Raw genomic sequence first — 25,936 nt, 5'->3', positions numbered from 1 at the left:
CTTTTGTCACAATTTGGATGACATACTAAAGTATGGCTTTTTTGTTACATTTAGCCTGAGTTTTATTTTCAACATTTGTTGACTGCAGGATGCTCATGAGTTGCAGGAACAACACGATGTCGTCCCACTGGAAACAACGAGCGTTCTGCTCCAGAAGTTCCAGCCATTGTCTTTTCTCCAGTGTTGCTGCAGGGATAAGGTGGATACAGCTTCATGAAAAATGTCTGTAGCTATTTATTTATTGAACACAAATATAAACTTGAATTATACAGTGTAGTGATTTTCTTCTCTTGATGATTTACACACATATCTAGTGTAAACATGACACTTACCCACTCTATCACAGTTGCCCTATGATGCTCATAATTATACTAATATTTCTACTATATGGTTACAGATCTTAGGAGCGCTGGTGCATGTATTCAACGTTAAACATCTGTTCATTTACTTGAACCTTCTTCTTCTTCTTCTTCAGGATTCTTCCTTTAGGTCCCCACAGTGTCTCACTGTCCTCATGTCCTCCTTCACAACATCCATTTCAATTTCCTTTTTTTGTATAGCACCAAATCACAACATACATTATCTCAAGGCACTGTACATAGTAACAGTAGAGAAAAGAGAAACCCAACAATTGAATATGCAAACACTAGTTTGAGTCATTTGTGCAGATGTCAGGACATGGATCAATTACACAGGCAAAAAATAATGAAAAAAGAAACGTTTGCTCTTATCCAAAAGATCACTTTACAAATGCAGAGACGCCCACATCAGACGCAGCACAAAAACAGAGCAGAAAACCGAACTTTTCTCCTATGTTAGTCAGTAGCATACAGCAGAAAGCCAGAGAAAGTGTTATAGTGGCTTTTGTTATCGCAGAGGAAACATCCAATGGGCAAATTGACAGCCACTTGGTCCCCAGCCATCAGGTGGAGGGCCATAACAATAGTGGCACTGTCCTCTTGGTCTTGCATGTTGTGTTCTGTGGGCCCTGCCACGACCATGTCATTAACTCGTAGACTGGCACAGGCGGCCAGGGTGTTCCCAGGAGAGCCAGCGTCACTGTACACTGTGAGGGCAAGACTGTAGACACCAGAGCGGGGAACAGTGAAGACACCAGTCTCTACATTGTAACCACCTCCGAGGTTGATGAAGACGTGTTTGTAGATGACGAGCTTGTCGTCGCGGAAGGTACCGTAGCAGTTCAAATGATTGTCGTTGTTCAGCGCCACAGAGAACGCGCTGCGGCTGCCTGAATATCCAAAGGGAGAAAGAGAAGCTTTTATGAAGCTGTGAATGAAGAGGTCATTGTTTTACGTAGATTATCCGGGTTATACATGCAACTCGTTTGTTTTTGCCTCACCTCTGACATTGTCAAGGGCAGCCTTTGTCTTGGTCAGCTCCTTCTCAAGCTCACTGAGGCTCATATTGAAAAACGTCTCCATCTTGTGAATTTGCTGCTGCATCAGACAGCACCCACACGACGCCTGGTCCGTAAGACACACTGAACAAACACACACGCACTTTTGTCTTAAGCTCAAGTTGTGCCCCTGCTGGCAGCCGTGACCACCTCGTACAGAAACACCATGACCTTTAAACATAGCTCACCATTTTCTATGTTACGTCCATTTCTCAAGGTCTCACCACGTCCACCCCAGGAAAAGACATTGGCTTCAACCACAGCTGATCCCAGCATGCACAGCAGTAGAACAGCTGGAAACCCAGACAGACAAAGATTCACCTTTGTGAGACCTCGTACTCCAGCGTTTATCTTTGAACGTATAATAATGTACAGTCTCACCTTGCATGGTTATGCTTGTAAATGATGTTTGCTTCAGAGGAACCAAAGGTGAGGCGGCTTCATGGAGGCTCGAGAGCCGCAGCTTTATACATTTCCACTTGTATTCTTTTTTTTCTGGCTCCTCCTCTCTTTGTCCACACAGTCCGTGATTCAGTGTTTATGGAAACAAGAAAAGCTTCTCTGTGAATCCCACTGAGAGGGCGCGTGTCCGTTTGACGGCGTTTTGTCACCAGTAAAGTTGTAGGAAGTGAATTCATCGTGAAATCCTGGCATTGCAATCATTTATCATCTTACATTCAGAAGGTTGGACATGTTATTTTTTAAACCTGGACAATGAATCATGTCAGGCCAGAGTTTCATTGTCCCGCTGTGAATAGTGTTGAATTACAAAGTGAGGTTATGCTGATGAGTGTTTGGAATAAGTAACAAAAGTCTCACTAAATCTTTTCTTCCAAGATACCTGAGAGTATGAATCGATATATTGGAAAAGCTTGAGAAGGTTTTGTTGGCCATTGTAGGATTATGTCAAAGATCTGACCCAAATCTATAAATTGAACAACTGAACTTCCCTACAGGGATTCATAATGTATGTCTTATCTTCTCTTGCCTTAATGAATGGTATGAGTCACTTGGGGAGGCTTCAATGTATCCAGGTCAGTGAGGTGTAGGGCTTAAAGATCAGTTTATCACGAGTCGAGTTAACCCTGTAGTCGCATAAAAAGACAGACATGAGATCTCAAAATCAACGGCAAATGCAACTATCAAGACATGAAAACAAGTAAAGACAGTGAAATGTGTGTATGCGACAACTTTATTAAGTTTATAACAGGTCCAAGAACACAGATGCAAAACAATCACTTTCTTATCTGGAAGGATCTTTAGAATTTAAAGTGTAAAATAAAATGTTGTATTCTTAAAACCAGACACGCAGATTACTCAAGTGTCACTTAATCCAACTGGCAAACAGTGACTGTGGACCCGACTCCTGCCCAGAATCGGAATCCAGGATACAGTGGGCCAGTGAACTGGGTGCTGTGATGGTGGATGAGGAACGCCTGGTTCTTAGTAATACGGTAAAAATTCAAAATCCCATCATGTTGGTCCAGATAGATGCCGATCCGTTTGGCCTTAGGAGAGCCCAGGAGCATTTCCTGCCCATTGTGCCAAAAGGAGAAACCAGTCCCGGACCAGTATAAGCTCCAAGACTGGGGATTGTGTCCCAAACGGCTTTTGTCGTCATTAGATTTACGTTCCATTTCTTTGTAGGCAACACCAACGGTGATCTGTGTGGTGGCACAATGAAAAGTAGATTAAGAAAGTGAGATGACGGTGATGGGACCAGAGGAAGGGAAACGAGTATTTCAGGTGTTTGTGTGCGTGTGTGTGTGTGTGTGTGTGTGTGTGTGTGTGTGTGTGTGTGTGCGTGTGTGTGTGTGTGTGGCACTGACACACAGCCAATGCTGACTGCACTATGCTGCTTTTCTGATTATCTGACATGGGTTGTGCCAGTCTAGCTTCACCCTGACTGTACTGGACTATTTTACTCTTGTAGCCCAAGAATGGAGCAGCTGGGCCGGACATTCTGCTATTATTCCTAATGGAAAGACAACAAAACACTTACTGTACCAAACAAACCAAACCACAGCATAAGTGTAACTATTGATTTCATTTGCAGCTGCCCTCACAGATGTTTCACCAGATGCAGCCTTCTCATTTAATTAGGTTTGGGATTGGGGAGACACCGTGCTCTACTGCTGAACCATAGTAGCAGGCTTCGTGCCATAAGACACTTTCCATTATGCAGATGTAGCACAGCACGGTTCATCGTGGCACGGCACGACTCTACACGGTTTGGGTTGTTTTCCATTACTCCGTCTTTTTAAATGATCTTCAGTGCGGCATTGTTGGGTTTGATTCCCGTGTAGAACGTCGCGCTCACGACTCTTCCAGTGACGACACTCTCTACCAATCAGTGGCCGGCAGTGTGTCAGTGTCACATTTAGAATCGGCTCAGGAACCTCATCAGAGCAGGGCACTAAAAAGATAGCAGGTACTATCACTAATGGAAAAGCAATAAACCCACAAATGAGTAGAATCGAGCCGTACTGTGCCAAGCCATGCTACAACTGTAGAGTGGACAACTGTGTGTGTGTGTGTGTGTGTGTGTCACACCCCCGGTGTCTTTGAGCAGAGAATGAAGCTGAATTTTTACATTTTTACATTTTTATAGATAGATGGATAGATCGATAGATACATAATATTGATATTAAAAACAAAAGTGATGGTACCTTCTGGCCAGTCCACTCCACCTCCCAGTAATATGGGCTCCCTGCCAGCGGCTCCATGCAGAGGACCTGTCTCCAGAAGTGGAAGCGTTCAGAATGTTCTGGTGGGTTGAGGTTTTCCGCTCGCAGTGAGGCCTTACGACCTCCATCTGACAGCTGCAGGTGGCGATACACGGTGTTAGGGTCCATGGTGGGCTCAAAGCGAACTGCAGGGTGAAGATGTATTCCAGTAAAAAACATAAGATGTTTGAAACTGTGGCAAATGTTTCAGTCTCAAAAATCCTTCACTCACATTTCAGCAATTCTTCTCTGGACTTTGGTTGTGAGTTTAAATCTGTTGTTACAGGAGGTGCTAAGAGCAACACACACACACACACACACACACATCACTATATCACACATCCTAATTACATAAAGTCAAGTAGCTGGTTAATATATTCAGGTAGATTATAAAGTAGTGGATTTACTTTGAGGGCGAGGGGGAAGGAGCGGTGGAGGCGGGGCTGAAGCTTCCAGAGAAATGAGAGGTCAGTCAAATACATCATCATCATCATCATCATCATCATCATCATCATTTATATTATCATATAGTGTATTAAGTCTATTCTTTCCTACCTTGAGAACATGTAGGATACAGAGCAGGATATTTTAATAAAGAGCCTAGGAGGAAAAAAGTATAATTACACTGCACATACAGGCTTTTTATTTATATATCTATAACAGACATGCAATCAATACAAGCTAAACTGACTGTTGTAAATTAACATTAATACATAGAAATAAACTAAAAACAGTCCATCCAACACAACAGAACCTGACAGAATCCAGAACTTGATCTGCTCTTAAAGAAGACACACGTATGCAGAAATGCTGGTGTATATTAATGACTGCTCAGAGCACTTTACAGCACATGCAGTTGTTTTTCTGTCATCTGTCAGACTCACTCAGCCTGACCTTCACTTCCACTGATCACACACTGGGATGTTTCTAAGCCAGTGGTGAAAACACACGGATGATATTCATTTTCCATACCTGTGTTTGGTGCACTGGCCTGAACACGGGTATCAGTTACTGACGGCTCTGCTACTGCACCGGGTGGTGAAGTCAAGTTGTCATGATTCACTGTGAAGAAAGGACAAGTTTAAAGAGACGAGACGAGACGAGACGAGACGAGACGAGAGGAGACGAGAGGAGACGAGACGAGACGAGACGAGACGAGACGAGACGAGACGAGAGGAGTTCCAAATACTGACCAAGTGTGATGATCTTGGCCAGGCTGCTTTTACATTGGTCCTGTAGTGAAGTGTGTAGTTCTTTCATGGTTAAGCGGATGGATGCTACCACGGCCTCCTCCTGACTCAACACTGACTCTGCTGTCACACTTGATGGATCCAGCGGCTCCATGGTTAGGAAATTCTGGAAATCAATTGACAGTTAGTTGATAATTATTACAACTAACAACAGCTGTAAACTTTTTATTTATTGTGATCCATGATTAATGTTGTCACACAAAAATCCAAACTACTTCATATTCATAACTCACAGTTTAATAAATTCAACTGTGTTTTTTTCCCTCTAAACTGCTTCAAATTTCAGCATCAGCCATGAGCCGTGTCTGTGGAGACATCATGTGGCGTGTAATGAGTTATTATTCATTTAGAGATTCCTCAGTTTCCATAGCAACTGTGTGTGGTTTTGACAGAGATTTGACTGTAAATTGTAGAAAATGTCTCTACAACATGGTGCATCATTAGAAATAGAATTGTTTACCTAAAATCTGACTTCACAGCGGTCGTAGATGATAATTCAAAGTCTTGACATGTTCTGAGCGGACATTTGTGACACAAAAGCATCTGAAAAGTGTTCATCATAAACTATCTGTATCTGTCCAGCAGAGGGTGCTGTGAGCACAGCTTGGCCTGCAGCCATGACTTCTTTCCTCATTAAGAAGAAGAATTTGAGGCAGCAATTTACTACTACTACTACTACTACTATGTGCTTAATAATTACTACTAAAGGTCTGGTATGCTACTTATAAGCACCTAGTTAATGGTGAATATGTGTTCCCTAATCTAAAGTGTTACCCTACTATGTGTGTGTGTGTGTGTGAGGTCACTTACCACTTCCACTACAACGTAAAGCAGCTCCTTAACGTCCCGCCATTGTCACTAGGGACAACTTTGGTTGACTTTGGTAGCGATTAAAACTTCCAAAATTGATAGAAAACATTTTCCTTGTCTTTTAATAGTTAGCCCTGATGGATTCAACGTGGATTACTTATTAAAAAGGTGTTTCACTTAAGTGTAATGAAGAGAAAGAAAAGCATCTGTAAGCATTTGTGCTTCTACAGCACAGAGTTATGAACACATCGCCACACTCAGCTATTGACAGAGCCATGAGATTACAGGAAATGAAGGATTTTAGGAATCTATATCAGAGCTTCCAAATAAAAATGTAATGAATTAATAGCCTAGCCCTTGAGGCCATGTCGTGGTGGTGAATCATATTTAAATGATGGTTTCAGAAAAGTATAAGATTCCTACTTATATTTGGTAAAACTGTTAAACTCATTACCTTCAAGAAGCAGACGTGGTCCTGCACGTTGGAAAGCCTGCTCAGCTCTTCACTCTTCCAGCTCAGCTGTGCAGCCTCCTGCTCCAGTCTGTGCATCTGCCCTTCCACCTGGCTGCTCAGCGAGTTCTCATGGGAGCTGAGGAGCTCCACCACCTGGAGGCCTGTTATACTCACCTTCTTGGCAAGGTCTGAAAATAAGTCTGTGCTCTCTTGCCCCAGAGCTTGGACCAAGGCCTGTGTGTAAGGACGAAGGACAAACATGTACTGTATGTCAAGAGGATCCACCTTTTCATGATGAAGACGTTTCTGACTCATTCCTGCAACACCTACAAGTGACAACAATCTTGCTGCACACCATGTGACCTCGCGCTGGTATTCTTTATCACAGTCATGCTTCTCATGACCTGATCGACCAATATTGAAAATGCATGCTGCATCAACAGCAGTCAAGTGTTCCCTGAACACTGTCTGCAAGGCCTCAGCTCCAAGGCTCCGATCAGAGTCTGATCTTCCTGACCAACTGTTCACATTATATATTGAAAGTGATCAGAAATCTGTGCCTGTTTCTGTGGAATTATTATTCTGTGCATGATTACAAACAGATCTAAGAAAGACAGCAGCAGAAATGGTGACTTTATACAAACATAGTGAGTTACCTTGTGTTGGCGAGCAGCATTTGGGAACTCCTTCAGCTTCCTGTCAGTCTCCTGAATTCTCCTCTGCACCTCTGCCTGAATCTGAACGAGCTCTTTCTACACACACACACACACACACACACACACACACACACACACACACACAAAGACCAGCATTAGTCGAGACACATGGAATAATCCACACTAACATCCTGGTGGTCATTTTCCATCGTATACCTGTCTCTCCTCCCTCTCTTCCTGTGGGCTGAGCACATGATGTCCCCTGTGTCCACCCTGGCAACACAACACACACACACACTCCTTGTCTTCACGGCAAAACATATCCAGAGGTTGGTAATGATGTGGACAAAGCCGAGGGTCCACTGTGGGAAGCTGAGGGTGCACACTGTCCTGTGGCAGTACCTCCAAGTAGAGAGGCATCGATGATGCAGTGGTGCAGCTTTGCCTGAGGCTGTTGGTTCTCAGTTTTTCCATAACCTCCACAAGGACAGTGCTCCTGGACAGCGAGGGCCGGGGGTTAAAGATCTGCCTACACTGGGGGCAGCTGTACTGACCATTGCTGTCTCTCTTGTCCCAGTGACTTTGGATACAAGCCAAGCAGTATGAATGTCCACAGGGTAGAGTGGTTGGATCCTTCAGGGTGTCCAGGCAGACGGAGCAGACAAAGGCCTCCTCCTCAGCCCATGCAGAGGCCATTGGCTGCTGGGTTGGAGGTATAAAGTGGAGTTTGTGTTCTCAGAATTCACACCTGGATGTATGTGGATAACCACAAGGTTCCGTGTTCAAGTCGGCTCACACACGACACACGATTGCAGCTTTTAAATACCAGTCCACATGAGTCACATGGGTTCAGGGTGGAGCTGGTAAAACAGGTGGAGTGAGGAATTTCCCTGTGTGTCACAGGTGCATCTCAGTTGGTCAGATGTTTAATGTGACACCTCAAACCATAATGGTGATGTTTCATCACTGGGAAAACCCATGACATCACTAAAGAAAGAAAGAAAGAATTTGACCAACACAGCGACACTATGCTCTTTATCCACTAAATCTGTGATGTACCCTGATATAATAATGGAAGTTAATCTAGTTTACGCTTAGTTTGTCAAAGCAGATAAACCGTTTATTTAAAACAATGGGTTGTTTTGATGATTATCTGTAACTAAAGTGAACGAAACTAAACATTCACTCTTTCTCCATCTCCTGTATAATTGTAGGAACATGCAGATGCGTCATAAGAGAGCAGTGGACGCAGCACTGACGCTCGTGAAGCTGCTCAGCGCCATATTGACTAGTGGCAGCCGGCTAGCTAAAGGAAACTACTGCTGCTGAATTCATCTCAAGGTGAGCGTTTTCTTCTTCTTCTTCTTCTTCTTCTTCTTCTTCTGTAATCTCTCGGTCACGGACACATTTGTAATTACGTAATTGGGACAAGTTGTAAAAACCCTGAGCGAATGAAAGTGTTAGTATCGCGGGGCAAAAGGCACCAGTGAAGTTGCTCTTTTGCTAGCTTCACAATAAGGTGTTAGCTGGCTAGTTAGCTTGTGCGAATTAATAGTTTTCAAGCAAATGAGCACGCGGACGGCTCGTTAACCACGCGCTGGCAGCTTCACGTGCGCACACACACACACACACACTGATAGTGTGTTAACGTCATAGACGTTATTCTGATACTTCACTGGTTGGTACGAGCTAAGTTTGACTAAAGTGATGTTTATCTAGAGCACAGGCCGTGGTTTGAAATGACTAAGACAAACTTTCCTTCTAACATCCTCCATAGTTACCTTAGTGTCTGGCATAATGTGGTATTCACTAAATCTTTCAACAGTTTTCTCATTGAAAAATGGAACATAAATATTCAGCTGATGAGCATAAACTGGTGTGTTTTAAGGATAATGTGTAACTGTCTTTGTCTCTGTTTTTTCTCAGGATGTTGAGGAGTCCTCAAATCATCATAGCATGCTCTTTTCCAATAAGGTCACGGTTGATTCCTGCTGTCTGTGAACACACTGGTGCTCTATGGCGAGGTTCAAGACATGTGAAGGAGAACCAATGGATTCTCGATAGATGTCGAGGCAATGAATGGTCTTCGTTATCCAAAGACTCCGGATGCTGCTCACTGAAGCTGTCATTATTGAACTCGGGCTGTGACGATCATCGTCTGATTGAGACTTCATTTCAAAACCCTCGATCCAGAACCTTTTTAAATAGAAGTCACCAACCCCCTCAGCATTCTACCTCAGAGAAAGACAAACCAGTTTCCGATCCTTGTACATCACCTGGCGAGGACAATTCAGGTCCAGACCCTCAAGCTCTGAGCACTTACCACAACTGCTTAACTAACACAACGTGCCTTCACGCCTGGAAAAGGCGTCAGGACTTCAGCCACGTGCCATTCAGTTTCTCTAGTAAGACTTTATGTAACCTTCCTCTTAACCATTTGTATCACAGAAGTCATTTTACCAGATTTTTCAGCACGTCAACACATAATCACACAAATCACTTTCACAGTAGATCACAAGCCGCCAGCATCTTTATTCAGCAAAACAGACCTTTCTGTCAAGCTTCGCCTCACGTGGTAGTCGACTGGAGAGACTGTCTAACCGTGGAGAATGAAAACCGGTGTCGACAGAGCCTAAGGCCCAACTTAAAGCTCTACGACACGTTCACAGGGAGTAACACGAGCGAGAGCCAGTGGAATTGGGCATCCATCCTGATCTCACTCTGCTCTGTTCAGGGACAGCCGGCGTTTCTCTTCACTTTGCGTTCTACTGCTTTGGGCAGGAACAAAGGAGATGTCAGGTTTGTGGCTGACCTGAAGTGGGCTCAACTGCATTATATTAACAGTGGAGTATCTGTCCTTTATGTTCCTTTGTGTTTAGCTTTGCAGGAGGAAAGTGTGATCCGTCCGACAGTGATGTGGTGGCCACAGCCCTGAGGGAAACCTGGGAGGAGCTGGGTATCAATGTGGCAGTAGAGCAAGTCTGGGGTGTCCTGAAACCTCTCAGGGACAGAGTGAGTCCAACTCTTCTGTCTTAAACATTTTAGGCTTTGTTGTTAAGTTGTTCTCTTTACTTGTTCCACACATTTATTGCAAATTCCAGAAGCTGGTTGCAGGTTGTTAAATGTTGGTTTGTGCTGACCACCTTTTTTTTTTTCTATTGACCTACCAACTCAACAACCAGGAAACAAAGACCTGGTATCATCTACTGTTTCCCCACATTCATTTAGCAACAGCAAAAAAACCTGTGTAGCACTAGAACGTGTTGAACTGCCAGAGAGATCGTATTATCGTCTTAAGACACATTCTACCCCCCACTCCAGACGTCCACAGACTCGGGTCTCTCTGTCTGGTACTTGCAGCCGCAGCAGTATTATACTCTGCAGACTGTGGAAAACACTCAAACACTTCCTTCCCTTTCATTTCCCCTTGCTTCTGTTTCTAACTGTACCACACTTCAATGAATCTGAATTATTCCTTTAGATTAAGCTTTTTTTTAATGTCCATTTTCTGTCCATTACCCGAACAACTCTTAATCTTAGAGCAAAATAACAAAACATGGTTTCACCTCAGTTAAACATTTCACTCTTCCTTGATGATTTTATATTTAATATACAAACTGTTGTCTTTTGTGTCTACAGAGCAGAATGGTGATTGCTCCTGTGCTGGCTAACCTTGGTCCTCTAGAAGAGTTGTCCTTCAACCCAAACCCTGCAGAGGTACAGGCTATTTGTTGCTCTGCTAGTTTTAGATCTGCTTCAAATGGGCAGGACTCCCCATGTGTGAATAACTGAAAAGCCAATTTTCTGGAAGAAGTTTACACAACAATCCGAAGGCATTTCAGTCTTTAATAACGTAGTCTGCCTCTCTTGTCTGTTTCTGTCCCAGGTGGAGGAGGTCTTCACATTGCCTTTATCCCACTTGTGCAACCCGCAGAACTGTGGCTACACACACTTCAGGATGGGGGATAAATACGGATACACACTCCCAGTGTTTCACAACAGGAACCAGCGAGTGTGGGGCCTGACTGCTACTGCTTTAGAGCGGACCCTGAAACTTATCGTTCCGTCTTAGCGGCGCAGTCATTGACTTATGAAGCACATAAAGTACTGTGCAAAGGTCTTAGTGACCATACAGGAAACATGAATGCAGTTTTAAAATAATTATTACAGGTTAAAGAGTCAAGTATTTGGCGTGATCTTCCTTTTTACTTCAATGACAGCACAGCCTTGGCTGTCTTACACTTGGAGTGGAAGTGGAGTTAATGTTATTGCCTGTGACAAATATCTGCTATGGAAAAGGTCTCGTTTTTCAAGACATGTTGAATGAGTTAAAGTTTTCTCATGTGTAAGAGCAACGTTCAGTGGTATCATGTCACATATTCTATTTATATTGTATTGCTTCACGTTTGGATAAATGCCGACGATCACAGACATAAAAACCTCAGCGTTGGTCGTGCCGAGACTTTTGCACACTGTAATCTGTGTATCTTGTAACTGATTTATAGTTTTGAAAAAGTGCAATCAAACTTTGTGTAGCAAATTCATCCATTTGTGTGAATACAAACTGTTTTCATCTTGAACTGTGTGAATGATTTTGTTCTGCACTTATTTGACGTTGTGAGGTTTTAATCATCAGCTGTGACACTTGGACAGAAAAAAACATTCGCCACAGTAAACAAGTGGAAAATGTATTTTCCCAACTTTGACTCTTATTTTGAAAATGGATGTGAAGAACATTAGCTCATCTCTCTCTATCTCCATTTTATGACCTTCAGGATTCTGGTGTATATCTCACCTGTAACTGCTCAAACTCTCAATTACCCGACCCCCGGTAAAAACCTTTTTAGTACTTTTAAAGTACTTCTGCTACTGTGCTGTCTTATACTGGATCGAAGGAGTGCAGAGTTTCTGGGATATCTAGTTCACAAAAAGTCAAATCACAGGCCGTGGACCAGGTTTTAGTGCAAATGAGAAAACTACATCAAATGAAAAATAATCATTTGTCCTCCAAAATGTGAAATCCCAGGCTTGTCGCCTCAGACAGTGCAGCAGAAATGTCGAGATGGAGAATCATCACACACGTTTAAAAGCATTAAGGCAGAGAGCAGTCCATGGGGTCCAGTGAGTCCGGGAGGAGGTGGCAGTTGAAGGGCCAGCTGAAGGAGAGGAGATCCAGGGCCTGACTGCATTGCTCCTCAGCTGTGGAGCAAACTGAGCGGCAGGGTTGGAGGACACCACCGTGGTGGAAGCACTGGGGCAGGAACATCCCACACACCAGCCTCTGCAGCGGGCCAAAGCAGGCCAGCTCCATCAGCACCTGAACAACAACGTGTGGGCTCAGTCTACATCAGCAAGAACGTGGAGGTGATCATGAATGATCGTTTACCTGGTACTGTTGCAGGAGTGTGGCAGCTTCTGTCTGATCAGCTATTGACATCCAGATGTTTGGGAAGGAGGTGAGGTTGTAGCTGAGGCCCTGACACATCTGTACGTCTATAAACTCACATGTTGAAGCTGAGGGCGTGGAGATGAAACATCAATCCTTCAAAATTCACTGTCTCCAAGTCTCCAAAACCACAAGGCTATGAAACTTTTTATCGGTTTGCTAGAGATATTCAAATCATCTTTACTGTGAATATTCATCTTGTTTTCTTTCTCCACCAGAGGAGAGTGTGTGTGTGTGTGTGTGTGTGACAGCGACTCACTGAAGGGAGGGTAGGTGGAGTTTTCACAGCCCTGTTCATCTGCTCCATCAGGGCAGTCGTTCCATCCATCACACAGCCACTGTGGCTGGAGACACTCCCCTGTGCTGCAGGTAAACTGGCTGGGAGCACACATCCCTGAGGAGAGAAGAACAAAAGCAGAGGACACAAGGCGACACAGTGAAGTCGAAATGAGGAAAATGAACAATGAGTATGTGTGATGTGTAGTGACAAGTGTTGTTCAAGGTACAAACAAACCACAGCACTTAATCTTTAGCTGTGGAGTACGGTCATTCACTCACCCTGGACACGTCTGAACTATATTCTTAGACAGTAGTTTATAGAAGCCCCTGCCTCAATGCTTGTCTTATCATCTTGTTCTTGTGCTTCTTTATTGGTTTATCTTTTCTGTCAAAGCGGCATTTATTTTGAGAATGAGCTTCACAATAGAAATAACTCACTCTCCAGCACAGACACGGCCTGGTATGTTGCGTAGAAGCCGCTGTCAGCGACTCCTGCATCAGCCACAAACTGCACAGTCATGTGGGGGCCGGAGGAGGTCAGGTCCGGGGGAAAGGTGGTGCCACAAAACCTGGGGAGAAAGCAGAGGAAACCAAACATACATCACAGTCCTGTGGTTATTTCATTCCCTAATTTACCATTATATACAAGAAATAAACATAGTACAGAAAAAACAAATATTCCAAAACACACTGAATCAGTAGCAAAGGACTTGGAAATGTAACACCTGTGAAAAGTGGGTGTGGCTCACTGTAACTACATTGTGCTCTAAGGACTGAAAATCAATGACGTTCCTTTAAGAGAAAACTTTAAGTCCAGTCACTACTGACTCACTGTGTTCTGGATCACAATGAGGACCCGTCCACACGGACACACAACCAAACGGAGACGGAACTTTGTCTGTTGTTGTTTTGAAAAGTTTTCTGTAAACACGTTTCTCTGACGTACATATGTCAGGGAAGAAGATGCTTAGGAAGAAAACCAGGAAAGTAAATAAAAGTTATCATAAAGCAGATTGACAAAACAATCAAAGCACAAGAAGAGGAACATGATGATGATGATGATGATGAAGACAAGAGACAGCAAATGCACGTGCAGAGATGTGGGTGGATTTTGAGTTTCAGGGCTCCTGAAACATTGTTTCTGTGAGGATAAAACCAGAAAAACCGAAGCAGAGTCGACTCGACTTGTTTCCGTGTGGACAGTCACTCATCAAACCTGACATGCAGGGAATCAAAGTTCAAGGCTGTAAAAGGCGTCACCTTCCCAGGACTCTTCCAGCTCCGGTGTCGACGCTGTCATGAACCTCCACATAATCAAACTCACACACATCCTGAGTCTCCAGGCTGAAGTTCCTGAAACTCAGCGTGATGACGTGATCCTCTTCAGCGGATAAATACCACACACACAACTAATGGAGAACAGAAAAACTGGCAGTTACACTACAAATAAAGAAACATGGAAACACATGTTGAGCATCTACCTGCTGGTGAGGATAAGGTTCTGGGTGGTTTGGACTCGACAGGTATCCAGAAGGACCAGACCTCCACCCGCCACATTCTGTAAGTATGAACCAGGTCTGCATGAATTCAGTCTGACAGCCTTTTCAAACACCTGTGCAGGTAACTCACCCGTGTGTTTGTGGCTGCAGTTTGCCTCATCGCTTTGATCGCTGCAGTTTGGATGAGCATCGCACACGGACACAGGCAACAGACAGCGACCACTGTCACACATGAACTCCTCTCCGGAGCAGCTCTCTGTGGAGACACACAGCACCATCAGACTGTGACAATCAGCTGACATAGGCGGGGTCAAACAACTATTTATTAGCCGGTGGTCAATATAAGATATTCATTATGATATTAGACAGAATTGTAAGTAAGTAAAAGTGCTTGTTTTAATATAAAATGATTCACAATAAAAACATATTTATGATACACAAAAATGGAGAATTAAATTGAAAATTTAGCAAATAATGACGAGGACAATTGTGATTAAAACAGCTTAAATATATGTCATTTCATGTTGAGTGTAATACATTCAATAAAGCAATGATTACAACCAAATGTCTTATTACGATTATAAAAATATTGCCGGCAAATACATTTGGGAAACCCACGCACACACGGGGGAACATTTGACCTCCATGCAGAAAGACCCTTGTTCCAACCGGGGGCTTGAACCCAGGTCTTCTTGCTGCAAAGGCAAAAGCACTAACCACTACACCAACCGTGTGACCGCAGACAATGCCATGCTATAAAAAACACCTCTAACTGAATACTGAATTATCAGCTCGAGTCATTATTAATCATGCAATTTATATTCTTCACATTCCTGGATTTCTTTTGTTTTCTGTCAGGCGATTGTTGGTTTATCCATTTTATTACTTTTATTATAAATTGTACGAATGTATTTTTATATTGGGATCTCATTTGCTCATGGCAAATAAACTGTCTCTGACTCATAAGAAGACGAGTAAACGTGTGATTACTGACGTCGTCCCGGCAGCACAGTCCTGTACTGAGCCGTGAAGCCACTGCCTGTGATGCTGCCATCAGAGCGGAAGGTGACCCAGACTGTGCTGCTGTTGGTGTTGACTGTCGGTGGTGCAACGTTACCACAGAACCTGCATCAGAGATCACAGAGAGAGGAGGGCAGGTTTTAAGGCCTTTCACAACAAGGTTACAACTCTGAGTTAAGACTGGAAACTATTTCTCTTCAGTCTTGAGCTCAGGATTGAATAGTGTCTAAAAATAAGACTCGATGATGCAAATGCTGTGATGATTTAAAAAGGTGTTTTATAGGCAGTTCACCTGTTCACCTGTGTGAAATGCACTTGCTCCTACACTACTGCGTCTGGTCTCTAGCTAACTGAGACGTCTTTGTCCTGCATCAACGAAAACACACAATATTTAAAATTCTTATGTAAAGAAGGAGAGGAACAGAAAGAAGAACACGTCTCATCGTCTCAGAGCACAGAAGAATGTTGCTGCATTTTACATGAGTTGACAGTTAGTCACACATTTTCCTTTGGGTTGACAAATGTACATATACATTACATATACAATACATTATATATATATATAAATATATATATATATGTTTTAAGAGTTATTAAGTTTGGAAGATATAAAACAAATGTCCATATGCATCATCATAAGAACACGCTCTATATGCATTTATTGAGTAGGAGCAGCAAATACAGGTAATACTGTGTGTTGACTGCGTATATTTCTTTACATTTGCATCTCAGTCCACAACCCAAAATCAGAAAAATATGACATGAACTCTAATAAATTGTCCTTCAGATGTAACCTATAATGTATGTAAAATAATAAATGCATTAGTGCTGTCAAATGATTCAAATATTTAATCGCGATTAATCGCATTAATGTCATAGTTAACTCGCGATTCATCACACATTCTATTCTATTCTAAATGTCCCTTGATTACTAAATTAATCGACAACTATTTTGATAATCAATTTATCGTTTGAATTCTTTTCATGATTTAAACAAGATTTGTGATTGTTTAAGCGTCTTAAATGTGAATATTTTCTTCATTTCTTTGCTCTGGATAACAAATAAATCATTCAGAGTGAATTATTTTGGTTTGTGGACAAAACAAGACATTTGAGAACATCATCATTTCCAGGTTTGACGAACACCGATCAACATTTTTTAAGGTTTTCTGAGATTTTATGGACCAAACGATTCATCGATGAATCGAGAAAATAATGGATGATGAAAATAATTGTTAGTTGCAGCTCTATCTAACGTTAGCTTACTACTCTCTGGCCAGCTCGCAGCGTGCCTGTTGTTGTGTTTCCGGTCTAGCTAGATCTGGTGTGGTGTTTTAGTTTTTCTAACATTACTAGTTGTTGCAACAGCACGTGAAAAAAACGACAGTTTGCTCGGCCAAAAAGAACGTTAAAAAATATTGCCGCCGTTAAAATGGGTTTGTGTTAACGCTGTTAATTACGTGTTTAACTGACGTGTACATAACGTAAGTAAACGTGAGTTAATAACGCGTTTAACTCACAGCACTAACGTGTATGTAAGTAAAAGTGAGTTAATAACATGTTTAACTGACAGCACTGACGTGTACATAACGTAAGTAAACGTGAGTTAATAACGCGTTTAACTCACGGCACCGACGTGTACGTAATGTAAGTAAACGTGAGTTAATAACGCGTTTAACTCACAGCACCGACGTGTACGTAATGTAAGTAAACGTGAGTTAATAACGCGTTTAACTCATGGAACCAACGTGTACGTAATGTAAGTAAACGTGAGTTAATAACGCGTTTAACTCACAGCACCGACGTGTACGTAATGTAAGTAAACGTGAGTTAAAGAATGTGATTATTAGGTTTCGGGGCAAACTTGTATACTTTGCCTCCGTCAACATCTCCATGTCTCTGAGATGATAAAGATGGATTACATTTACATGCTTATTTCAAATCTTCTTCATTCCAAAAGATCAGTGAGAACAGAAGAATCTAAGCAATTCAAAGTGGTTCTGATGGACCTTGTGACCACAGAGCGCTGGCCCGTCTGCTCCTGCACCTGCAGCCAGTCAAACAGACAAGGAGAAGGTCCCTCCACAGTCAGAGAGGAGACGTGGATCTGAACCAGGGAGGGGGGCATGACTACAATCACCCACACACACAGGGAGTTATGGGGGTAGGAGCCTGGATAATTTGGGGACGTGAAAGTGCCTTCAGGTTCTGTCAGTACACCTCCACAGCCTGGCAGACGGAGAGGAAACACGTTTGTTAAACAAACAGGAAGTGTAGGGGGAAGATAAACATATACGATATGAGTTCATATCACAGGAAGTGGACCTACGTGTTTCAGAGAAGGGCGTCCCTGAGGCCTGTGGCACGGCTGTACTGTCCCACTCATTCCTACTGGAAGCGACTGTGGGCAAAGAGTGGGAAGTGTCATCTCCTGCACTCGGCGGAGGGCTGGTGGACAACATGTGATCCTCCACTGCCTGCTCCTTCATCTCTACATCATGGAGAAAACAAACACACAGGCAATTATTCTCTCACAGTATCAAACTTGTGTTTTTGTGATTATTTTACTGTTCATGTGTCTGTGAATCTAGAGAAAGCTTAAGATCCGCTGCCAAGACAGGAACTGTGCTACTGTATGAGGACAGTGAGACAGTGGTGAGACAGCGGTGAGACACCGGTGAGACAGCGGTGAGGTGTGCAGACGGAGTGACAGACGAGGTCAGGCAGGTGTCTCCACAGTCTGTTGTTTGCAGATGATATTGTAATCTGTAGTGAGAGAGACGAGAGGACAGGTGGAAGAGAGACTGAAGAGGTGGAGGTCTGCACCGGAGAGAAGAGGAACGAAGCAAGACAGAATACTGGTGTGTGAAGGACAGTGAGACAGGTGATACAACCACCTGAGGTCAACCATCCAAAGCAATGTGCACAAGAGAGTCAGGGCTGATGTGTTGCAGAAGGAGAGCAGCAGAAGTGAAAGGTAAGGTCTACAACAGGGGAGTCAAACATAAGGCCTGCGGGCCAGAACCGGCCCTCCAGAGAGTCCAATCCGGCCAACAGGATGAATTTGGTATGAATTAGAATCTAATCATAATGTGAGATACTATATGTTTCACTTCCAAATACCTTTGATTAAATGTCTGTGCCTTTGTAGATCCACTGTGATCTGACGGTTGTGATGCACATGTGTAAATGGTCAATTTAGCCATAATATTGTTGAAATTGCATTTATTTTTCTCAAGAAATATCACATTTTGTAAATCGATACTTCATTAAATGTAAAACAAATGAAAACAAATTCAGATTCTTGGTGTTTATAGGTTATTATGCTATTATTGTACTGGTCTGGCCCACTTGAGGTCAAATTGTGCTGTATGTAGCCCCTGAACTAAAATGAGTTTGACACCCCTGGTCTACAAGAAGGTACTGAGACCTGCTATGATGTATGGCTTGGAGACAGGAGGTGGAGCTGAAGGTGAAGCTGGAGAAGCTGAGATGTTTGACCAGGATGGACATTTATAATTAATAAACCAGAACTGTGTGCACAAAACAGAAAGAATGGCCCAAATCATAACAGCATGTCTTTACACTTACAGTGTTTTTGCAAAGCGTGATTAAAGCAGAGACTCACGAGAGAGGATGAGAGCGAGCAGCAGTCCCAGGGCGGCGACCAGCAGCAGAGCGGCTGCAGAGACGATCACCAGACCCCAGCAACAACCCACGCCTCGCAGACGCATCATACACACAGAGCCAAACACAGCCCAGCCTAAGCCTGAATGACACACACACACACACACAGAAGCATTAGTGTAGTCACAGTTACTCGTGTTCAGGACTCTTAACTACAAACACCAGCATGTCATTCTCTGCTTTGTATAACACTTATATTCTAGTCTTGAAGCTGCTTTACCCTACAGTTTTGCCATTCACTCATTCACTCATTCATTCATTCAGCCCTCACAGACACTTTCTTTACACTACAGTATGTGGATTCATCATGAAATCAGTGGTTTGAGTCTGTGTGTGAATGTGTGTGAATGTGCACCTGTCTGAGAGTGTTTGTGTTCTATCGACACATGAAATGACAACTCTCAACTAGAGCGGCAACAATGAACCCATTAATAATCAATGATTTAATGAATCGTCAACTTGCTTGAGTGGTTTGAGTGTTTGTGGTCTACAGTAGGTCAACAGCCTGTTTATATTAAGGTCAGATCAATACAAACAGTAGAAGTAGTTTAATGTTACAATTATGAAATCATTATGCAAATCACAATCATTCAGAAATGATTTAATTCCCATGACGTTTTCATTTAAAAAAAAAAAATGAATGAATTACCAACGTGACAAAAGCGTTTTCTCACTCAGACAAACTTTAATTTTCCTAACACTCACCAGCTGCTGGTGGTACGACTGGTTCCAGAGAGGACGACGACGACCTGAAGCCCTCCAGCGCTTCCTCTCGCTCTCCTTCCAGCTCAAAGGCAGGGTTAGAGAAAACATTCTACAGGAAATGAAAATGACACAAAACAACGCCGTGTCGTAAATGTTGATTTACGAAAGAAACTAATATTAAAGAAAGAAGCATTTACAGTATTACAGTATAGTAGTTTTGTTAGATGTTTTCATCAAAGCTCTTAGAATAAGAATAAGAATGATTCATTTTTGCACAAACAGAATCAGTGACAGTGAATTTAAGCCATCCTTTGTTCTGCAGCAGCAGTGACCACACAGCTGTGAGCAGCACTCACCTGTGCCCGGGGAGCAACGGAGTATTGGATGCCTTGCTCAGGGGCGCCACAGTCTTCGACCCATACAGATACCACAACTATGGCAACCCTTCGGTTACAGGCCCGATTCCTTTCCTCTTGGCAATGGACTACTCGTCTGTGTTGTTGCTACATTTTAGCTGCTCACTGTTCATACACGACAACGACGTGTTTGACACTTACACTTTAAACTGCTCTGGAGATACGACTGATGTCACACACACACACACACACACACAACATCATAACAACCACACTTTAGTTGATTAAAGGTAACATGGTCGACTAAATGAGCAAGAGAATGAATCACAACAGCTGTTGTGTCCACTGTGAGTGAACATGACGCAGACATGTGATCAGGATGGAAGTTTAAAAAAGCTTGAGTTGGATGATCTTCTCAAAAAACTTAAGGTCTAGTCTAGTACAACATTTACAGCTTAGTTTAAGAAGCTGTACGATGTTGTAATGTCATTTCATGTTTCATATTTAAGTTAAAAAACAGGATTTCACGTCCAAATAAAGATGAATGCATCCTTCTATATAACATACGTATACATACTCACCTTATAAATACCTGAGGAGTCAGAGTACACCGTGACTTGGCTGAGGTCAGACATCTTTTTCCTGTTCTCACAGGGAAATCTCGCGTGTCCTCCTGATGCTGTGATGAACGCAGTTTCTAGTATTACGACATTTCTGAAGAGGTTTCCCTGGGTTTTCTTTGCATTGTCCACGCTCTGCTCCGACTACATTTCAGAAAGGTTCCGCTCCTGAATCCTTTATGAAACATTCATCAGCACAATCCACAAAAACACATCATCATAATAAATTCACTCTCATAAACATCCATGTTTGACGTTGCTAATTTCTTCCATTTGTCTTTTTTTTTACCATGACCAACATTCGTTGTTTTCTTGAGTGGTCACAAAAGAGTTTAACAAAGCCGAGTCAGCTGAGAGGTGATGGAGGAGGAGGAGGAGGAGGAGGAGGAGGAGGAGGAGGAGGAGGAGGAGGAGGAAGGAGGTGATGTGGAGAAAATAATGAACAATGCAGACAGATGTGAAGTGAGGCAAAGCTTTATTTACAATTTACATGTTACACAGCAGGGGAGCAAAGTCAAATAGCCTCTTTTTTATACACTGTGTGTGTGTGTGTGTGTGTGTGTGTGTGTGTGTATTGTCGGGAACTCCTGGAAAAACATGTTGCATAACTGTTTTCTGTTATTGAGCCATTATTGAATGAGATAACGCTGATTTTCATCCTAATTTGGACGTCCACTGACTTTATTCCAAGAACAGACCCTGGTTTACAAACATGAATGGGAAGAGGGGAAGGAGGGAAACATGGGTAAGAGTGGAGATGTAGGTCTGGGTCCCAGTTAAATCTCTCTAATCCCATAATGATCTTTTAAGCTCCTAAAATGTTTTAATCTCACACATACTTGCACGCATAAACCTGAGCGGGCAGCAACACTGATGTTACAATTCAAATGTATGGAATATGAGCTCTTTACAACACTGATGTTGTTGTTCTTGTCATGTTGTATATGATACAGATTTATTTATCAATAAAATAAATCAGGTTGTTCAACTCCAGGAATGTCTCAGAGACATTCAGTCCTGGATGACCTGTAACTTTCTACTTTTATACTCGGCCCTAAAAACCTCAGAGAAAAACTTTCTGACCACATTGTCACTTTAGATGACATCACCATGGCTTCCAGTTCTACTGTGAGGAACCTTGGAGTTATTTTTGACCAGGAAATGTCATTTGATTCACACATGAAACTCATTTCCAGAACAGCCTTCTTCCACCTGCGGAACATTCTCTCCTTAAAGTGAAAAACAAGTCCATGCTTTTGTTACATCTAGATTAGATTACTGTAACTCTTTATTATCAGGATGTTCCAACAAGTCTGTTAGAACCCTTCAGTTCTGACAGGAACTAGAAAGAGAGACCATATCACTCCAGTGTTAGCTTCTCTACACTGGCTCCCCGTACAGTTTAAAATTCAATTTCAAATCAAATCACTTAATGGTCAGGCCCCTTCATACCTGAAAGACCTAGTTTTACCTTATCACCCTAACAGATCACTTAGGTCACAAAATACAGGTTTACTTGTGGTTCTCAGAGTCTGTTAGAGCATAATGGGAGGCGGAGCCTTCAGTTACCAGGCTCCTCCTCTCCCGTGGAACCAGCTCCCAATGACAGTTCAGGAGGTGGAGCCACTCTCTGTATTTAAAGTTAGACTTAACACTTTCCTTTTTGATAAAGCTTATAGTTAGAGCTGGTTCAGGGAAACCTGGACCATCTCTTAGTGATGCTGCTATAGACCTAGACTGCACTCTGTCACACTCACTCTGGGTATGAATATGTTATATGACTTTATAATACGTCATTAACCTTGTTCTTTCTCTCCCTAGTTTGTGTCTTTCCTTCCTTTCCTCTCTCTCTCGCTCTCTGTGTCCTCATCTTGCAGGTTGCAGGATCCAGATCCAGTTTTGAGGCTATTATTATCACACATATCATCACCATTATTATTATGCTATTATTATCATACATATCATCACCATTATTATTATGCTATAATTAAAGTGGATATCAGTATAATTTTATTCTGCTGCTTGTATAAATGACAATATACATTGTAGTTGTGTAAACATGTCATCACTGACTCAGAACTGTCCTGTATAAACTTGTAACTTGACTCAATCGTTGTGTATCGGCTCCTGGTCTCTTTCTTCTGTCTCTACCTCACCTCCCTCTGGTCCATTCTCTCCCCCTCCTCTCCTCTGTCCTCCATTTTTCCTTTCACCCCAACCGGTCGAGGCAGATGCTGCACATCTGGTTCTGTCATAGATTTCTTCTTCTGTTTTTTTCCACTCCACTGAGGCCTAGTGTTTGCTCATTGTGTGAATTGTTGGGTTATTAAAAAAAATGAATGTCCTCCATTGTTGTGTGTTGTGTCCCGTTTGTTGTCGTGACACCGGTACGACGCCATGCTACATACCATCAGGCACAGCCCACACTCCCTTTACCAAGTAAAGGTACTGTTCAAAACACAAGCCTACGGGGGCCCACACAGCACAGACAGTACTGACTCAAAAACATGAACTCTCCCTTTAAATGAGTCAGCAATACAAAACAGTACATTAGTGCAGACAAAAAGGAAATAGTCTGAAAGCAGAAGAGAGAAAATACAACCAAATAAAGTCAGTACACGCAGAAATGAAAGTGAGAGCTCACATCTGTGTTCTTTACTAAATTGCTCAATCGCTGCTGTGTTAATGGGTAATCAGTCATCAAATAAAGCAGCTGACTGCAGGTCCACACAGACACTTTGACACTGAGAGAAACAAACCCAGCAGCAGCTACAGTGTCTGGTCATGAACTTTAAGTCTTTACTGTGGATCCTGTTCTTCATCTCTGTCCAAGAGGGTACGTTTCTCATTTCTTTGTGGATCAGTGTCATAAATCTTCCTTTTCCACTTCTTTGGCGTTATAAGGCAGTTGGCATTTGCACTTTCTATGTCCACACTTTTGTTTTTGTTTGTGCTAAAGTGACATCGTATGAGGACGAGTACGACGATGATTACGAAACATACGGTGATCCGCAGCCACTGAACTGTTCGACTGGAGAGAGCATCAAAGGTGGAAATGTTACCTATTCTCAGGTACAAATAGTCAACTAACCCTTTCATTCATTCATTAGTTTATTTACAGAGGATTCAAAAACTACCCTTTTGATAATTGATTCAATGTTAAATTAAAAAGTTAAGATTTCCTCATTTTCACTCTGATATTCTCAATGAAACATCTTTGTTTTACTTGATATACATTTAACACCTTCGTAGCACCCCCTTTGCCACTTTGGGTATAAGTAGAGGTGACTTCCTTGGGTTCTTTAAAGAAAGTGTCATCTCTAACTATGAATGTGTGTCTAGTGTAGTTTGGCCTTTTCACTGTCAGCTATAGCAATAGAACAGTAAAACCAATTTAGATTATGATTTATTATACACCTTCACCTATGAGCAACACACATAACCAACATAAGAAAATGAATATTCATACTCGGCTTAGTAAAATAACAATGTACTAATATTCACGTTTAAATCAGACAGTCAAATAATCAAATCAATATTCTTCAGTTGTAAACACATTGTTCCACACATGTTCCTTTAAGCTACATGAAAATAAAATAGTTATAAATACCACTTTTAGTTGTTGCAGCCTGATGTGCAGCTTGTATGTAGTAGCTAACACAACAGACTCCGCTTCACTCTCGAGTTAGAAGAAGGAAAAACAACTGATGGCAACTCACAGTTTCCTGAGCAGAAAGTGCCCACGAAGCTCGTCTCTCCCTCGGGGCAGATGTCGACGGTGCTCCAGCTTCATGTAGTTTACTCCGCGTGTCGGTGAACACACGTCCTTTAGCATCCCAGAGTGGTAGCTTCATGCTCACCGTAGAGCTAGGCTAACGCAGGTGGCTAACGCAGGTGGCTAACGCAGGTGGATAACTGTCTGAACATAAACTCCTCGTTGGATGAAATTGTTCACAACAGTCGCTCCATTGAAAACACACAATTCACGTTTTGTGTATTCCGATAATTATAAACTTAAGGTCCGTTATTTCCACGACAACTTGAATCCACCTGTTAGCTGTGTCACGCGCGCTCTCCTCTTGACACATGACCTACAACTCGCTCCTCATTGGCTCAGAAAACAAACAGATATAAATATGAATTTCTTTCTCACCATAACTTCCAGCATAATAAGCTTAATGTAAAAGAAACAAAAATAAACATTTTAAATCCGGTAACACAATACAAGAAAACATTGGAGTAGTTTTAATACTCAAGTAGTATTTTTTTAAACTCCTATGTATACCATGTATGAAAGTATTATATTATTTGTTAACATTTTTTTATGAACGTTAAAAACTTTTGTCTTCTAGATTTTACACAAGGAAAATATGTGTCATACTGTTCAAATTTAAATTTTAACACACAAAATCTGGAGTTCACGTACTCTTAAAGTGTTTTTTCTAAATAAACTTTTGGTTTTTCTTCATTTTAAATTGCTAACTGTAAATAACTGCCAGATACTAAAAGTTATTCTTGTAAAATGGGCATTTTCTGGCCCTTTTATGGTTAAAATAAGACATTTTGAGGCTTAGGTGTTAAAGGGTTAAAACCGCAGACACAGTACATTTAAAATGGAAGTTACATTTTTATTTCTCAAAAATAAAAATCGACTTATCAACATGGCAAAAAGGTAATGAATGTGATTATTTCAATATTTTTTTATTTCAATATTTTCAATTTAAATAATCACTTAAATAAAAAAGTAATATCAAGCAACTAAATCTAAGGAATGTCACTGATAGTCATTTCCTGGTTATTTAGATTATGAACTTAAAGCCTAGAAAGTGAAACAAATGCATGTCGCTTGTGTTTCCTGCACAGGGAGGGCTGGAGGGCAGTGTGCTCACCTATCACTGCGGCCTGGACAAATACCCTTTCCCAGTCAGCTCCAGGCTCTGTGGCGCTGACGGGCAGTGGTCGCTCATGAGATCAGCCGGTGGCAAACCTGTGACTCGTGCTACGTGCAAAG

At 42.1% G+C, this 25,936-nt stretch overlaps 5 protein-coding genes across 6 annotated transcripts in view; 2 read left to right on the top strand and 3 right to left on the bottom strand.

The window, feature by feature from the left end:
* Positions 1–223: 223 nt before the first annotated feature.
* Positions 224–1,925, bottom strand: cbln20 (cerebellin 20). Its single transcript, XM_058634493.1, has 4 exons — positions 1,799–1,925; positions 1,606–1,710; positions 1,361–1,501; positions 224–1,249 (listed from the first exon to the last, which is right to left on the bottom strand). The coding sequence occupies exons 1-4, from the start codon at positions 1,803–1,805 to the stop codon at positions 816–818; spliced, it is 687 nt and encodes a 228-aa protein (XP_058490476.1). The 5' UTR covers positions 1,806–1,925; the 3' UTR covers positions 224–815.
* A 666-nt stretch (positions 1,926–2,591) lies between these two features.
* Positions 2,592–8,131, bottom strand: ftr86 (finTRIM family, member 86). Its single transcript, XM_058634008.1, has 10 exons — positions 7,530–8,131; positions 7,314–7,409; positions 6,658–6,891; positions 5,337–5,499; positions 5,116–5,205; positions 4,699–4,743; positions 4,551–4,592; positions 4,376–4,435; positions 4,087–4,289; positions 2,592–3,081 (listed from the first exon to the last, which is right to left on the bottom strand). The coding sequence occupies exons 1-10, from the start codon at positions 8,007–8,009 to the stop codon at positions 2,746–2,748; spliced, it is 1,749 nt and encodes a 582-aa protein (XP_058489991.1). The 5' UTR covers positions 8,010–8,131; the 3' UTR covers positions 2,592–2,745.
* A 362-nt stretch (positions 8,132–8,493) lies between these two features.
* Positions 8,494–11,893, top strand: nudt8 (nudix (nucleoside diphosphate linked moiety X)-type motif 8). The gene is made up of 5 exons (XM_058634009.1): positions 8,494–8,654; positions 9,240–10,112; positions 10,193–10,325; positions 10,953–11,030; positions 11,200–11,893. Exons 2-5 carry the CDS (start codon positions 9,241–9,243, stop codon positions 11,383–11,385), a joined length of 1,269 nt encoding a protein of 422 aa, XP_058489992.1. The 5' UTR covers positions 8,494–8,654; position 9,240; the 3' UTR covers positions 11,386–11,893.
* Positions 11,894–11,983: 90 nt separating this feature from the next.
* On the bottom strand, positions 11,984–25,003 carry mfrp (membrane frizzled-related protein). Of its 2 annotated transcripts, XM_058634007.1 has the most exons (14): positions 24,645–25,003; positions 20,887–21,100; positions 19,950–20,058; positions 19,186–19,326; positions 17,887–18,048; positions 17,567–17,786; positions 15,532–15,662; positions 14,668–14,793; positions 14,520–14,596; positions 14,299–14,447; positions 13,477–13,607; positions 13,019–13,153; positions 12,700–12,827; positions 11,984–12,630 (listed from the first exon to the last, which is right to left on the bottom strand). In XM_058634007.1, the coding sequence occupies exons 2-14, from the start codon at positions 20,938–20,940 to the stop codon at positions 12,406–12,408; spliced, it is 1,788 nt and encodes a 595-aa protein (XP_058489990.1). In that variant the 5' UTR covers positions 20,941–21,100; positions 24,645–25,003; the 3' UTR covers positions 11,984–12,405. The 2 variants fall into 2 exon arrangements, with proteins under 2 accessions (XP_058489990.1, XP_058489989.1); XM_058634006.1 differs by lacking the exon at positions 24,645–25,003 and having other exon boundaries at positions 20,887–21,210.
* The window catches only part of si:ch1073-280e3.1 (complement C2), an 11,389-nt gene continuing 9,128 nt past the window's right edge, over positions 23,676–25,936 (top strand). Inside the window, exons 1-3 of the mRNA XM_058634004.1 lie at positions 23,676–23,761; positions 23,885–23,997; positions 25,789–25,936. Coding sequence (XP_058489987.1) covers positions 23,710–23,761; positions 23,885–23,997; positions 25,789–25,936 — 313 coding nt within the window. The 5' untranslated portion in view covers positions 23,676–23,709. The remainder of the gene's footprint in view (positions 23,762–23,884; positions 23,998–25,788) is intronic.

Source organism: Solea solea, chromosome 7 (assembly GCF_958295425.1).
Source record: "Solea solea chromosome 7, fSolSol10.1, whole genome shotgun sequence".
Classification (NCBI taxonomy): Eukaryota; Metazoa; Chordata; class Actinopteri; order Pleuronectiformes; family Soleidae; genus Solea; species Solea solea.
The sequence above is the reverse complement of the archived record's forward strand: the minus strand, read 5'-3'. Positions and strand labels throughout refer to the sequence as shown.

Coding starts and splice junctions, on each gene's coding strand:
- nudt8 (XM_058634009.1), top strand. CDS start 9,241: ATGTTGAGGAGTCCTCAAATCATCATAGCATGCTCTTTTCCAATAAGG. Junction 10,326..10,952: donor TGAAACCTCTCAGGGACAGA/GTGAGTCCAACT, acceptor TTGTGTCTACAG/AGCAGAATGGTGATTGCTCC. Junction 11,031..11,199: donor TCAACCCAAACCCTGCAGAG/GTACAGGCTATT, acceptor TTTCTGTCCCAG/GTGGAGGAGGTCTTCACATT.
- ftr86 (XM_058634008.1), bottom strand. CDS start 8,009: ATGGCCTCTGCATGGGCTGAGGAGGAGGCCTTTGTCTGCTCCGTCTGC. Junction 4,744..5,115: donor GGCCAGTGCACCAAACACAG/GTATGGAAAATG, acceptor TTTTCCTCCTAG/GCTCTTTATTAAAATATCCT. Junction 4,436..4,550: donor CCTTCCCCCTCGCCCTCAAA/GTAAATCCACTA, acceptor TGTTGCTCTTAG/CACCTCCTGTAACAACAGAT.
- cbln20 (XM_058634493.1), bottom strand. Junction 1,502..1,605: donor TGGACGTAACATAGAAAATG/GTGAGCTATGTT, acceptor GTGTTTGTTCAG/TGTGTCTTACGGACCAGGCG. Junction 1,250..1,360: donor TGCCCTTGACAATGTCAGAG/GTGAGGCAAAAA, acceptor TTGGATATTCAG/GCAGCCGCAGCGCGTTCTCT.
- mfrp (XM_058634007.1), bottom strand. CDS start 20,940: ATGTCTGACCTCAGCCAAGTCACGGTGTACTCTGACTCCTCAGGTATT. Junction 17,787..17,886: donor GACGCCCTTCTCTGAAACAC/GTAGGTCCACTT, acceptor TCCGTCTGCCAG/GCTGTGGAGGTGTACTGACA. Junction 14,597..14,667: donor CTGCAGCCACAAACACACGG/GTGAGTTACCTG, acceptor TCATACTTACAG/AATGTGGCGGGTGGAGGTCT.